This window comes from Ammodytes marinus (assembly GCF_949987685.1).
Source record: "Ammodytes marinus genome assembly, chromosome: 5".
NCBI lineage: Eukaryota > Metazoa > Chordata > Actinopteri > Uranoscopiformes > Ammodytidae > Ammodytes > Ammodytes marinus.
Window position 1 is genome coordinate 28,550,518 of NC_137234.1, and position 14,671 is coordinate 28,565,188.

The window sequence follows — 14,671 nt, forward strand, 5'->3', positions numbered from 1 at the left end:
GAACTGTGCACTCATTTGAAGTGATGAAAGGTGGTGAAGATAAGCGTCCTTTGCTTTGAACCCTGATCTTTATTTGATTGTTTTTAGGAAACAATTGAATGCAGTCACCTCCCTGCGTGTTGCTCTGAAGCTGAAAATTGTCTCAGATGTGAAGTCATAAGATGCTTTCTATGAACCTTTACTTGAATCAATTATAACTCATAAGGAGCTGAGGAGTTATGAATTGAAACATTTCTCCTGAACTTTCCCCTCTGTCATCACTTAGCTGTCCATGAAAAATACAAAAAAATGAATGTTTTAGTAATTTAATTTCATAATTAGTTAACCCTGTGCCCCTTGCTGTCTTTTGCAGAGGCCATCATGTGATGAGGATTGTTGCCAGAGAGCATTTAATCCCACTAGAGTCTCATAACATCATATTGTTTCAGCCCTTCTGATCTTACTGTGGTTATAATTGCCTCTTGAGCACCAGTTCATATAAAGTGTTACAGTGTTCCCTAATTAGGGCCATGGCACGGACAGGGTTCCAGACAGAAAGGGCCGTGCTAACTATGATGGCGATGGGACACCATGGTGCATGACAATGGGCCATAAGAAGCCCAATAATGATGGTAACTGCTAACCTCATTGCCTTTCCATGTGACACACAATGTTCCCTGTGTGTCATGGCCCACAGCTAATAGAGGTGGATGATCTCTTTGGGACATGACGTGTGCTTGAGTCTGGGTTTTTAGAGTGAAAATATCTAATGAGTCTCTCAGACTGCTGCTATAGTCGACAGTAGGCCCACTGTATACCCCCCGCCTGCCTGCCTGCCCACTCAGCTCGGGCACACAGCTATACCATACAAGGATACAATACCTTCTTTTACTATGGTTTTATTTCATTCGACTCCGTTCATTTTCAGGACGTATTTTACTTTCCGAGGATGTGAATGGCCACCTGATTTTCTCGGGGGGCCAACGACTAACATGTCTGATGACTTTTGATTTGCAATCTGTGGGATGAGTAATTATAATGACATATATGATAATGTATAATATTAAAAATGTCAAATGACGAAAGATGACTGATCTGTTCTTCCTGTTGGCAAGGTTTGAAATGTGATGATGCGTTGACAAATGTGGGAAAATACAAGGCAGGCTGTGACGAGCTGTAATTTTTCATTTATCAACTGATAAATGTAATAAATTATTATTATGGCAGGTAAAGAGTGGGGTAGAGCAAAAGACAAGCATGCAGTTCTAGTAGCCTATGTCATTTGTTTCCCTTCGTTCTCCATTTGAATGAAAGGTAATTTCAAGGTTGTCTTTCCAGTGCATGTTTAAATATATATTTATTTATAACTATCTATGGTTTAAAGTCAGTAGTTGTTGGTCTAGGCCTAGTAGCTTTATAACTGCTTACCAATGTCCAAGGGAATTTTAAAATTGCAATGTTAATATTCTGACCTCTAATGGCTAAATTCGTAACTGCACCTGATTTTGATTTTTTTTTTTTAAAAGAGGCTAATTTAATTTTGAATTTCATTTCACTGTTTGCTTCATAGTAAATATATTAATTTTACGAAATTGCAACATAATGTCTTCAGTTCAAATTCAATCCCACTTCAAGAAAACTTGACAACAATAAATGAAATCCTAACTTAAAATGTAAAGGAGACATAAACGTGACATCGCAGATATCATAAATATTTTTTTCTGAGTTTGGTCTAATATAGATAGTAGGATTTAATCGAATCGATTGCTTTAGTCTGGTCAAGAGAGCAGCAACGCTCTGATTGGTTGACAGGTCCTGGCGCCAAAACACCAAGTAGGAAGAGTTGTAAACACAGCGAAGGAGACATTTCTCTGCTCCGTCTTTCACTGAACTTATTTAGTATACAGCTTATTTTGGCCTCATTCAGGGCACAACATGGATACACAGTCATATATGCCAATACAGCCTGGGGTAGGGATGGAAGAGAATTTCCTTTCTCTTGACGATATTTTGCTCTCTCAAGAGAGACTTCCCATCCGGACAGAGTGTGCTTTCCCCCGGCTTGGATTCCTGGAGAAGTCGAGTGACACGCAGGACATACCGGAGGTTGGTGAAGTTACTGAAAGAAAATGTATGAAAAGCCATGATAGTTAAGTTATAGTGTTGTTAATAATGCATTTGGAGATAAGCGTGTCTTTCAGAAGTTAACACAGCCACGGTATTATTGGTGTGCAAAGAAAGTTGCACCAAACCTCATTCAATATTTCGCAGTTTATTCATACGGTGTTGTATCGGCATTGGCACCTATGTGTTTAAACAACGAAATAAAGCTGCTCGAATAAAAAATAAGACCCACTGTTAAGTTCGGCATACCAAAACTTCAACTTATTATCACTATAACGGAGGAAATGTGTTTGCAAGTTTGTAACTTCGAGGTCTAAGTTATGACAAGGGACAGCAGCATGAATATTCAAGCACATGAAAAAACTATGCATACAAATAATCAACATAAATAGTCAGTTAATTTAAAAAAAAAATGTTTTATCATGACGAAATCTTGTTGGGCAGTTACTGGTTTGCCAAATTGATATCCGACATCTAAAGATACAGAGAAGCTACAACATTTTATCAAAGTGCACTTCAGTTGGATTTAACGCCATAAGATACACACTTCATTGTCTACTGAATACTAGCCCTGGAACCCTAACGTTAAAATGTAAAGGTGGCGTCAGCAATTCTAGAGAAAGCTTGTTGTCATCACGATACACTTCGAGCCTTTACTGTGTTTGTGCTGACTAAAATAATCCAGTTGTAATACACGGCCTATTGATTGTCAGTGCGCACATACAGTACGTACAGGCAGCGGATCGTGTAGAGATAGTCGCTGATTTTTGACAAAAGGGGATTTAGCCAAAAAGCGCTCTCCAGGATCACTGACTCCACATTTTAAACTAATGTACGATAAGAACGTTGCATATTACGCACACAAACACACCCATTGATTTTCCTTTTTCTGTCAGGGCACAAAGATGGAGCTTCCCCTGTGGCTGTCTAAAGGTCTGTATGAGAGGAAGAGGAGGGTGCTGTCCGTGGAGCTGCCTAAGATTTACAGAGAGGGCTGGAGGACTGTGTTCAACGCTGACTCCAACGTGGTGGACCTGCACAAGATGGGGCCCTACTACTACGGCCTGGGCTCACAGATGCTGCACTTTGAAAGCCCCGAGAACCCCGAGATCGCACAGACGCTGCTGCAGGTACAGACACACAGACACAGACACACAGACACATACACAGACAGACAGAGACACACACAGACAGAGACACACACACACACAGACAGACACACAGACAAAAGGGAATGTCAAGCTGCATTGTTGGTGTGTTGGCATTAAACAATTTATAACGGTACCCAGGGCTACTCGAGGCGACCATCAAGAACAAATACAAATTTATGTCAGACTGGGGTCCTCTATCTCACAGATTACACATCATTTTACCGTGATTTATTTACTTCATCAAGGACAAAGCATGTCTCTGCCAACCACTTTTAATGGACTCCTGATAACAGTGTGTGACTATGACAAAATGCAGGAGAAGAGTAGAAGACAAAGCTAGTCACTTAAGATGGTGGCATTTTTTAAGTGGGCTAAGACTCGTCATTAAAGCATTGCATTTCTTCTTCCCAAATGAAGCTTTGTTTGCATAGCTGTACACAGTGAATGCTTTTGCGGGTAATTGTAATGTGGTGCTTCTCGGACTGAAAAGATGTGAAACCACCACCTTGTTAATAACACGTGGATGTTCACTGAAATGACTGACACCTGCTCATGCAGACAAACTCAGTTGTTTTTTCCTTTTCCTACATTTTTTGAACATCAGTGGCAACTAGCGATGTGTTGCATTAAGCATTATTCATTTTGTTATGAGGATTGGGCCGGCTTGGCCAATTGCCTTCCCCTGTTTCAAGGCTTGGTGCTAAGCTATCCGCTGGCTGTAAGGACAGATATTTAAAGTACAGATATGGAAGCGGTATGATCTTCTAACTCTGTCAGGAAGTCAATAAGAGCCTGTCCCAAAATGTCAAATAAATATTTTTTTAAACACTGGTTTGTTTAAGACTGGAAATTCAAATAATATTTCAGAATTTTAGTTTAAACTTGCTTGTGAGCATGTGAGAATTTCACAATAATGGATGCACACAGTTGGAGTGTTGACTTTTGTTTTCATGAGATAAATAATATATTTTTTATATTAATTAACAATAAATATGCGGTACAATAGCCCTGATGTTTTGCCTCAAATTTAATACGGATAAACTGACACAATGCAGATTCAAAACAATGCAGCCAGCCAGTGTTATTCAACACGCTACAACTAGAGGGTGCAATCAGATCAGGAAACATGGCCGCCTGGTGCAGCTGTTACCAGGCAGATTGACTCTAATCTCATTGTCTGACAGACAAAGGGAAACTGGGTTGTTACACTCTGGAAGATTTCTCCATAGCCGTACACTGCACCAGGTTTACACATACTTTAACTGCCAGCATTGCCATCCTGTTTGTTTTCAACCACATTGGCTGGACTGTTGTGTATGTGATGTTTTAACTCAACCAAAGCAATATATAAACTTGGTGTGTTCCTCAACAGTTATACAAGTGAAGGGCATAACTGAATGTTTAGCAAGACTCTACAAAACGTTTCCAAAGAGCATCACTATGTGGCAAGGGCTAAGAAAACAAAAATATCAAGGTGGAATTAATTCATTATTCCATCTGATGGCAGGTTTATAGACTATGTACCAGCTGTGTTTACTTGTTGAACATTTGAACTACAAAATGGCAAAGGCCAGTTCTGGACACACACAACTTGAAATTTCAATATAAAAAGATCACTTTTTCATGATGATTTGTACCTAAAGGCAAGTCACATGCAATTTAACATATCTGAGGTTTAAGAATTTTACATCAAAGTTGTGTGGTGTGTGTGTGTGTGTGCTCATTTGCAATCTAGGTCACTCTAAATGAAAATAAAAACGCTGCCAGCATGCCTAAAATACCCTTTTAACTGTTCAAATCAGGCACTACACCCTGTGTGCGCTGTAATCTGTTTACTTCAGTGCCCCGGACTCCTGGAACAAATTACAGCAACAAATTCAAATACATTTTTACATGTTATCTTAAATCTGCCAAAATCTACCTGCAACTGTTTTTAAATAGGCTTTATTGTAGGTTATATTGAAATATCTATGTTGTACTTACAGCCACGTCATTTACATTGCAGCCATTCTACATTGCAGCCATTCTACATAGCTGTCTAAATCTTTCAATGGTTTTGGCTCCTCATCAGCTTGTTGTGTATTTGATGTATTTGTGTTGTGCATTGTGTTTATGTTGTTGTTTATGCTTTGCATTTCTGTTTGACTCGACATCATTGGAAAATGGTGGTCACTCCTCAATGATCTCTCCAGTATTAATAAAGGAGAAATGTGCCCTCTAACTTCATCACAAATGCACACACAGTTAGAGGGATGTTTTCTGCCACCTTATATTGAGCCGGTGTGTGAGGGCAAATCACTATATTTCATTTCATTTTCATTTTCATTTAACTTTTATTTATCCTCGAGAGACCAATTGAGGGGTGACCCTCATTTTCAATGGTGTCGAGTTCAAACAAATTCCAAGGAAAAACAACAATGCATACACAATATTCAATGCAAATACATCAAATACACAACAACAGGTGAAGAGAAGAAAAAAACAAAAAAACAATTGAAACATTTACATAGTGGTTGTTCTGTTCAAGAAATGTCAATGTGTATTCAATTGTATTGAGACTGCTTTGTTAGGCTGACGCCTAGTGGCGAAACAGAGATAATGTTTTTGGATGACGTTACTGTATAAGTGGATGGAGTTTAGTTTCCACATGTTTCAAAACGGAGAAGTACTGTACGGCTGTTCTGAATATCGGATCCTCGGAGGAATACGTCCGTAAGTTTTCCTTTGGTTATTGTAGGTAGATATCGTCATTAACAGTTGTGTGAATATGTAGGCAACAATTTAATTGTTGTCAAGTTATAATTTTATGTCAGCCTAGCTTATTATTTCTTTGTGTAAATTAAGCTAGCTCTAACTGCATGTGCGCAGGCTAACGTGTGTATAAGATGTGGATATTTGGCTCATTAGTAATTATACTTTTGTCTGTATTCCATAGTTTTACGATGAAAGAATTGGACTTCAATAAATCTTAAGAAGATAAACTAGCCTGATTCTTTGCCGTTCGCTATCTGTCTATGGCCATTGTAGACACAACTGCTAGGACAGAATAGTAAAAGGACTAAACACAGCGGGTGAAGATCAAAGAACATCGTTTCATCACATCAGTGTCAGAGTCACAGCGACAACATGGCTTCTCAGAAAAAAGAAAATAAAGCAGACCTAACATTAGAAACTAGGTCATCTGTTAGCTCTTCGTCAAGCAAGACTGTTTCATCAACGGCTAGCAGCGCTGCAACTAAAGCGAGGGCCAAAGCAGAAGCACTAAAAGTAAAGAGCGCATATGCAGAGAGGGAGGCAGCCATGTTGAGGGAGAAAGCGCGCATTGAGGAACAGCGGCAGAGAACACTTGCAGAAGCAGAGCGCAATAAAGCAGATGTGGAAACAGGGCTCAAGGTATTGCAGTTAGAGAGGGAGGCAGCAGCAGCATCCAGAGAGGCAGAGGTCTATGAAGCTGCAGCAGACTTGGATGATAGGCACAGCGATGTAGGGGATGAAGAGAGAGCTCGACGCACCAGGGAGTATGTGCAGAACCACACTCCGGTACAAAACGCTCAGCAACCACTTCCTGACCCACAGCATGCACCTATAGATTCAAATCCCCCTCTACACCAGTCTCCTCAGACACCCCATCACCACGTCAGCTCCCAACAGCATGCTACTACAGAGCCAAATCCCCCTCTCCACCAGTCTCCTCAGACACCCCATCACCATGTCAGCTCCCCACAGCATGCACCTCTAGATTCAAATCCCCCTCTACGCCAGTCTCCTCAGACACCCCATCACCACGCCAGCTACCCACAGCAGGCACCTATGGATTCAAATCCCCCTCTACGCCAGTCTCCTCAAACTCCCCATCACCACGTCGGCTACCCACAGCATGCTGGTATGGGCTTTGAGCGCCAGCAGAACAGTGCGACACAGAGGCAACCAGCTGCAGTCCCTCCTTCTCGTGTCTCATCAGAAGGCTACACCAACATGCCACCTCAGACACCTGATTTCGCCACCTATTTGATAAGGAGAGAGATGGTGAGTTCTGGGTTGACCCAATTTGACGACCATCCCGAAAATTATTGGGCATGGAAAACCTCATTCCAGAACATCACACATGACCTCAACCTGACGCACCGAGAGGAACTCGACCTTCTCGTCAAATGGCTCGGCCCAGAGTCATCCACCCAGGCTAAACGAATGAGGTCAGTGCATGTAACCAGCCCTGCAAACGCAGTCAAAATAATATGGCAGCGACTAGAGGAATGCTACGGTTGCCCTGAGGTTATCGAACATGCTCTGCTGAAAAGGCTGGAAGATTTTCCACGCCTCACCAACAAAGAACCTCGTCAGTTAAGAGAGCTCGGCGACCTGCTACTTGAATTGGAGTCTGCAATGTGGAGTGGACTAACGCCTGGGCTTGCATATCTCGACACAGCACGTGGTGTTAACCCTATAGTTGAAAAACTCCCCTTCAACCTGCAGGAAAGATGGGTGACACAAGGCTCCAGATACAAAGAAGACCACAAGGTAGCTTTTCCACCTTTCAGCTTTTTTGTACAGTTCATTTGCAACCAAGCAAAAACCAGAAACGACCCAAGTTTTGCATTCTCATCATCCACCTATTCAAACAGCCAGAAGCCAGACAGAGCAGCTAAATTCAGCAACACGCCGTCTGTCTTTGTAAAGAAGACTGAGGTGTCAGCCACAGCTCCAAGCTTCCTGAACAACCAGTCTGAAAGGAAAACTGATGAGCCAGATAAACATTGCCCCATCCATAACAAGCCCCACCCCCTGTTTAAGTGCCGCACCTTTAGGAACAAGCACCTAGACGACAGGAAAGCATTTCTGAAGGAGAACTCCATCTGTTATCGATGCTGTGCTTCTACTAGACACCTTGCAAAGGACTGCAAATTGTCTGTCAAATGCAGAGAATGTGACAGCGATAAACATATCTCCGCACTCCATCCTGGTCCTGCCCCCTGGTCAGCTGAAGAGACCACCAAATGTGAACCAGAACAAAACAGAGTGGAGAAGAATGACATGCCCTTTAATGTCACCTCAAAATGCACCGAGGTATGTAATAACTCTCGTCAGCCCAGATCATGCTCTAAAATCTGTCTGGTGAAAGTCTACCCCTCAAACCAGCGTGAAAAGATGAGACGTGTCTATGCCGTGCTGGATGAACAGAGTAACAGATCATTGGCTAAGTCACAGTTCTTTGATCTGTTCGGCATTGAAAGTAACCCCTCTCCCTACACTCTGAGGACATGCTCTGGCACAGTTGAGACGGCGGGGAGAAAAGCAAGTAACTTCACTGTAGAGTCACTCAATGGAGAAACCATTGTGAAGCTCCCTACCCTCATAGAATGTAACTCAATGCCTGATGACAAAGAGGAAATCCCGACACCAGAGATAACACAGCTCTTTCCTCACCTCGCTCCAGTGGCTGACAAGATCCCTCCTCCTGATCCCAGCGCCCAGATCCTCCTACTCCTGGGGAGAGACGTCTTAAGTGTGCACAAGGTACGTGAGCAGCATAATGGCCCCAACAACACACCATACGCACAACGCTTAGACTTGGGCTGGGTCATTGTAGGAGAGATCTGCCTGGATGGAGCTCACCAGCCTACTGATGTTAATGTCTACAAAACAAATATACTCCCAAACGGCAGAGCCTCATACTTCACACCAGGCCCCAAAAGCATCCATGTCAAAGAGCAGGCAAGTTCTCAATCTCTCCAGTACTTACCCTCAAAAGGCTTCAGCGCTGACACAAGCTGTATTGGAGACGGTGTTTTCTTCAGGACGGCAGACGATGAAAAAACAGCCCTGTCAATTGAGGATAAACTCTTTTTGGATTTAACGGAAAAAGAAGTGTATCTCGCTGAAGACAACAACAGAGTAACGCACATAAGGAAATCAACCGCACCGAGCCAGTGGCATCACGTCCGGACTAACCTGAACCCAGCTGATCACGCCACCAGGATTATGCCGCCAGCTCAACTGCACCACACCAACTGGTTCACCGGTCCCAAGTTCCTCACACAGCCAGATGCTCCAGAAGACACTGACACACAGTGTTTTCAGCTTGTAAACCCGGACCTGGACCTTGAAATCCGAACTCAGGTGACTACACTGGCAACCTCAACTGCAAACCACACTCTGGGCTTAGACAGATTCCAGCGTTTTTCAAGCTGGAAACCCAGTGTGAAAGCTGTTGTTGTACTACTTACCCATGTCGCAAAGTCATTCTCTCAATCCTCACGTACGGAGACCTGTAGAAAGTGGCATTACTGCACAAAACCTTGCACATCTGAGCACACACAAGCAAAATCTACAGTTATTAAAGCTGTGCAACAACATGTGTACGAAGACGAGTTCAAGAGCCTAACACAAGATGGGAAAGTGTCACAACATAGCTCACTCAAACAAGTAGACCCCTTTATCAACAACGAAGGACTGCTGAGAGTTGGTGGGCGGGTGCGCAAAGGTGGCCTCTCTGACCAAGAAAAGCATCCTTTAATCATACCACCAAATCATCACGTAGCTACGCTGCTCGTTGCAGAGACAAAAAACTTCATGCAAGATCGAGGCTGCACCTGGTCATTTGATGCACCACACTCATCGCACATGGGAGGAGCATGGGAAAGGATGGTTGGGATCGCACGCCGTATCCTTGACAGCCTCCTGTTGAAAGAAAGTGCCACAAGACTCACACATGAAGTTCTGACTACACTAATGGCTGAAATCGTGGCCATCATGAACTCTCGACCTTTGACCCCTGTCTCAACAGACGCAGAAATGCCTCAAGTTCTCTCACCTGCAATGCTGTTGACTCAAAAAGCCAGTGTTGCACCTGCTCCACCAGGAGACTTTAAGATCGACCACCTACACAAAAGCCAGTGGCGTCAGGTCCAGAGCCTAGCAGACTGCTTCTGGAAAAGATGGAGGCAGGAGTACTTGACCACGCTGCAGCCTAGGAGGAAGTGGACTGAGGCCAGACCTAATCTTCAGGAAGGTGACGTCGTCCTACTTAAAGACTGTCAGGTGAAGCGCAATGAATGGCCGGTTGGGCTCATCACGAAGACCATGCCAAGCAGTGACAACAGAGTTCGTAAGGTCATGGTGAAGACTGCCAAACAAGGGACTGTAAAAGAGTACTTAAGACCTATTAATGAGTTAGTTGTACTTCTTCCCAAGGTTGGTAATTAATGGGAGAATAATAATATAGTGGCATAATAGTTATTACGCCAGACGGGGAGTGTTCTGTTCAAGAAATGTCAATGTGTATTCAATTGTATTGAGACTGCTTTGTTAGGCTGACGCCTAGTGGCGAAACAGAGATAATGTTTTTGGATGACGTTACTGTATAAGTGGATGGAGTTTAGTTTCCACATGTTTCAAAACGGAGAAGTACTGTACGGCTGTTCTGAATATCGGATCCTCGGAGGAATACGTCCGTAAGTTTTCCTTTGGTTATTGTAGGTAGATATCGTCATTAACAGTTGTGTGAATATGTAGGCAACAATTTAATTGTTGTCAAGTTATAATTTTATGTCAGCCTAGCTTATTATTTCTTTGTGTAAATTAAGCTAGCTCTAACTGCATGTGCGCAGGCTAACGTGTGTATAAGATGTGGATATTTGGCTCATTAGTAATTATACTTTTGTCTGTATTCCATAGTTTTACGATGAAAGAATTGGACTTCAATAAATCTTAAGAAGATAAACTAGCCTGATTCTTTGCCGTTCGCTATCTGTCTATGGCCATTGTAGACACAACTGCTAGGACAGAATAGTGGTGAAGAGTGGCAGCAATTAAAATGAAATTAAATGGGTGAAAGTACAATATAGCCTAATTAAAAAAGTTACAGGTAGAGTTTGGCAGATTTAAGATAGTTTGTTTAAATTGATTAAAGGATATGAAGGTATTTAGTTTAATTTGTTGCTGTAAGTTGTTCCAGGAGTCGGGGGCACTGAAGCTAAAAGCTGTCTTTCCCAGCTCAGACCGGGCTTGTGGGACATAAAGCATGAGCATTAAGATATCAACTATTCCTTTAAAAAAAAACAGTTGCAGGTTAGAGTCTGACATATTTTAAGATAACATCAAGGTCTAAATGTAGTTCTATGGTTTGAAGGGAATTTATTTGAATTGCAGACGTTCATCAATCGTTTCCGGCGCACCATGGACTCGTCCCAGAACGCCTACAACGAGGACACGTCGGCGCTGGTGGATCGTCTGGACTGTCTGGAGAAGACCCTGTTCAGGTCGGGGCAGAGCGGCCTCAACGGCTTCCAGAGCTGGGAGAAGGGCCGCACCGCACAGCTCACCGCCTCCAGTCTGGTGCTCAACTACCGCAAGAGGAAGATGAACATGCATGAGCAGCCCTGAGCTCCATACATACATTACACATTGCTACAGTCAACTGCTCACTACCCAGAGTCAGCAACACACTCTCACATACGTACTGTCACGTTCACGTCCATAGACAAATCCAACTGCATCTGACGAAGGCCCTGTTCCAATGCCACAAATGTGTTTTTTTTTTCCTATTTATTTTACCATATTTCTTTCCATTGATGGTGCAGAAACCGAGTACTGGATAGATAGATTTCTGATGAACATTTAGTCCATCTATGAATTCATTCAGTTCTTGGAATTGTGATTGGTGATGAATGAATGTTTATGTTTTTATTATATATATAAAGTAAAGATTTCTAACATTTGTCTGGTTACAGTTTTATAAATCTAGTCATTACCCATCTGGGTAACGCTTTATTTTAAGGTCCTTCTAATAAGCATTAGTTAATAGGTAATAAGGCGCTTTGTGTTCTGATTTTATACCAGTGTTAATAATAACATAATACACATGTTGATTGTGAGATTATAATTGCTTAATAACATTAATACAAGTCTTATGAGTTTCTTATAATTGTTAATGAAAGCATTACAAACCCATTTATTAAGTCTTACTACAGGGTGTCCGCGGAAGTCTTAAAAAGTCTTATATTCATTAAAAATGTGATATGCTGGTCTTAAATCCATTACTCAAAGGTCTTAAATTTGTCGGGGCAGGACTATTCAATGTTATATATTTTTTTTCTTCCGCGACTTTCCGAGAAGGAGATGTAGAGAGGCTACTTTAAACTAACTGCTCATATAAAAGTCAGACACTACGCTAGAGGCAGTAGCCTACTGCCGTGTGTGGCTGTGATCCGCATATAAACGTAGCGTAGAAGAAGAATGTGTGTCCCCTGCCACCGAATTTGAAGTCGGTCGCGTGAAAGCAAGAAAGGGGAGAACGACCCAGCGAAATGCATGCCCTGCTATTATAAATTCAGTGAGAGGTGGAGGGTGGACGACAAATATGGCTGGCTTTATTCACCCCGTGACCACACACTGCCGCTACTCCGTAGGTGTGCAACCACCCGCCCGCTGGCGATGTAGGTAGGCTACTGACCCAAACGCAACTCACACAGAAACAAACAGATTTATTCTGTTTAGTACAAATGTTTATGTATCTATATTTATTAATTAATAGCTGCTCATCAGACGGTCATTCGGGTCGCGTTGCCGTGAGCTCACAGAGTGAGACGCGAGTCTCTGCTTCTCTCTCTCTCTGTCTGTCGCTTTCTTTCTCTCCACTCTGCCCTCGCTCTCTGACGGCTAGTTAAGAACTATTGCCGATCGTCCCGTCAATCTTAGACAGTAGCCTACATTTCCATCACCATTCGGTACAACCCTAATACCCGCAGTTTATTAACCTGGCTGCCTGTAAAATATGAAGAAAATAAAAAAAATCGCAAATTACCGCAAACCTGTATATAGTAGCCTATGCTATGCCTACTTTACAGTAGCCTATTTCCCGATTTTGAAAGTGCAAAAACATTCACCTGTGGAACCAATTTTTAAATAGTTTCTGCCATAAGTTCTGAAAAATAAAGTTAATGGACTAAGTTTGTTGTTTATTGAATAAGTAGGCTAATTAAAATTTGAAGGACATTCTTCCCCATAAATTACCAGATTTTTGTATTTCATTCTAATACTGCATTCTGCAGCTAACACATTTTCTTTATTGATTAAACTGTTCTTGTGACTCGATTAATCAGAAAATGTCAATCAATTGATACAGCTCTATAATAGGTTGAAAAGGTGGTAATGATGGGTTTTCACGTTGCCTTTACAGTGATCTTATATTTATTTGATGGTAAATGCGGGGGGACATTGTCTTCATTCAGACTGCTGAACATTTTTTATTTTCTGTAATTAGACAGCAGTTGTTAGCTAAAGTGCATTGAATATTTGATATTCAAACTTAATAAAACTACAGAGCATATACTGTAGTGTAGTTTGTTGATTTATGTTGCCAAGGTATTGGTGTTCATTAGAGGTCTTCAAATGTGCAGATACCCTGAGAGAGGCTACTTTCTTCCTAGCTTCTGATATAAATGAGTATCACTTTATGTTCAATAAACAGACAAAGTAAACTTGAATGAGTCTCATTGAGTGACACACAAGCTATGCTTGGGTTGTAATACAGCTGGACCCCCCAACTATCGCCTATATGTATTGTGTCTTAGGTCTTAAATTTCATTCAAGGTGGTATTAAAAAGGTCTTAAAAAGTCTTAAATTTGACATGCTGAAACCTGCAGATACCCTGTACTAACTTACCTTTACAAAGCATTTTTTTCTTTATTAACCTGAATAAGGATTGTTCCCGCTTTAGATCAGGTACCTGCATAAATAGCAGTTTGTAAGGGTAAGTTAGTAAGACTCAATGAATAGGTTTGAAATAAATACCTTGGTATAAACACTAGGGCAGAATCAACTGTTGACAAATATCTATTGTCTCTCTAATAATAATTCATATATTTCTGTTATCAGTGATCATTTGTGTCTTGTCCTGACTACTGGTTGGATTTACATTATATTTGCACAGATTCACTTATATATAAGGGTATATGAGGGGATAAGGGTATACCTGTATTCCACTGGTTTTCCTGCTGAGAAATTAATTAGTGGCCAAAATCTCTTCTTTATGGGGTGAATCAATCACAGGCATTGGGACAGTCCATATCAATAAAGGAGCAATACTTTTAAGTGCAGTGCAATCTCACAGACAAGCAGCAGCACTATGTAATTTGACTGCAGTCCTTATCATTGCAGTAGAGCTAGGTGACATCATTTTCTGCTATTGGTGCACGCTCTTATTTTGAAAAGTACAGGCTGCAGTGATGTGCTCATTCATTGAGTATCCAACCTTTCCCGACTGGATTAAATAGAATGGGTTTGGGGACATGACGGTGACACCAAATAACAGTTTGGTACATTGCCCCTAGTAGGACATGCTGTTTAAGATTACTGCATTCAACCAGAAAGCTCTAATATAATAACCCTGCCTTGAGAGACCAGCCAGGGACCCTTA

The 14,671-nt window shown here is 41.8% G+C and overlaps 1 protein-coding gene across 1 annotated transcript; it reads left to right on the forward strand.

Annotated features, from left to right (window-relative positions):
- The first annotated feature begins 1,829 nt into the window (after positions 1-1,829).
- On the forward strand, positions 1,830-12,340 carry gins3 (GINS complex subunit 3). The gene is made up of 3 exons (XM_080028416.1): positions 1,830-2,085; positions 3,000-3,233; positions 11,403-12,340. Exons 1-3 carry the CDS (start codon positions 1,915-1,917, stop codon positions 11,634-11,636), a joined length of 639 nt encoding a protein of 212 aa, XP_079884542.1. The 5' UTR covers positions 1,830-1,914; the 3' UTR covers positions 11,637-12,340.
- Positions 12,341-14,671: the final 2,331 nt, after the last annotated feature.

Bases quoted from the DNA above. Each gene is read 5' to 3' on its own strand.
- gins3 (XM_080028416.1), top strand. From the start codon at position 1,915: ATGGATACACAGTCATATATGCCAATACAGCCTGGGGTAGGGATGGAA. The intron at 2,086-2,999 runs GTTGGTGAAGTT...TTTTTCTGTCAG, and splicing joins ACACGCAGGACATACCGGAG to GGCACAAAGATGGAGCTTCC. The intron at 3,234-11,402 runs GTACAGACACAC...TTTGAATTGCAG, and splicing joins TCGCACAGACGCTGCTGCAG to ACGTTCATCAATCGTTTCCG.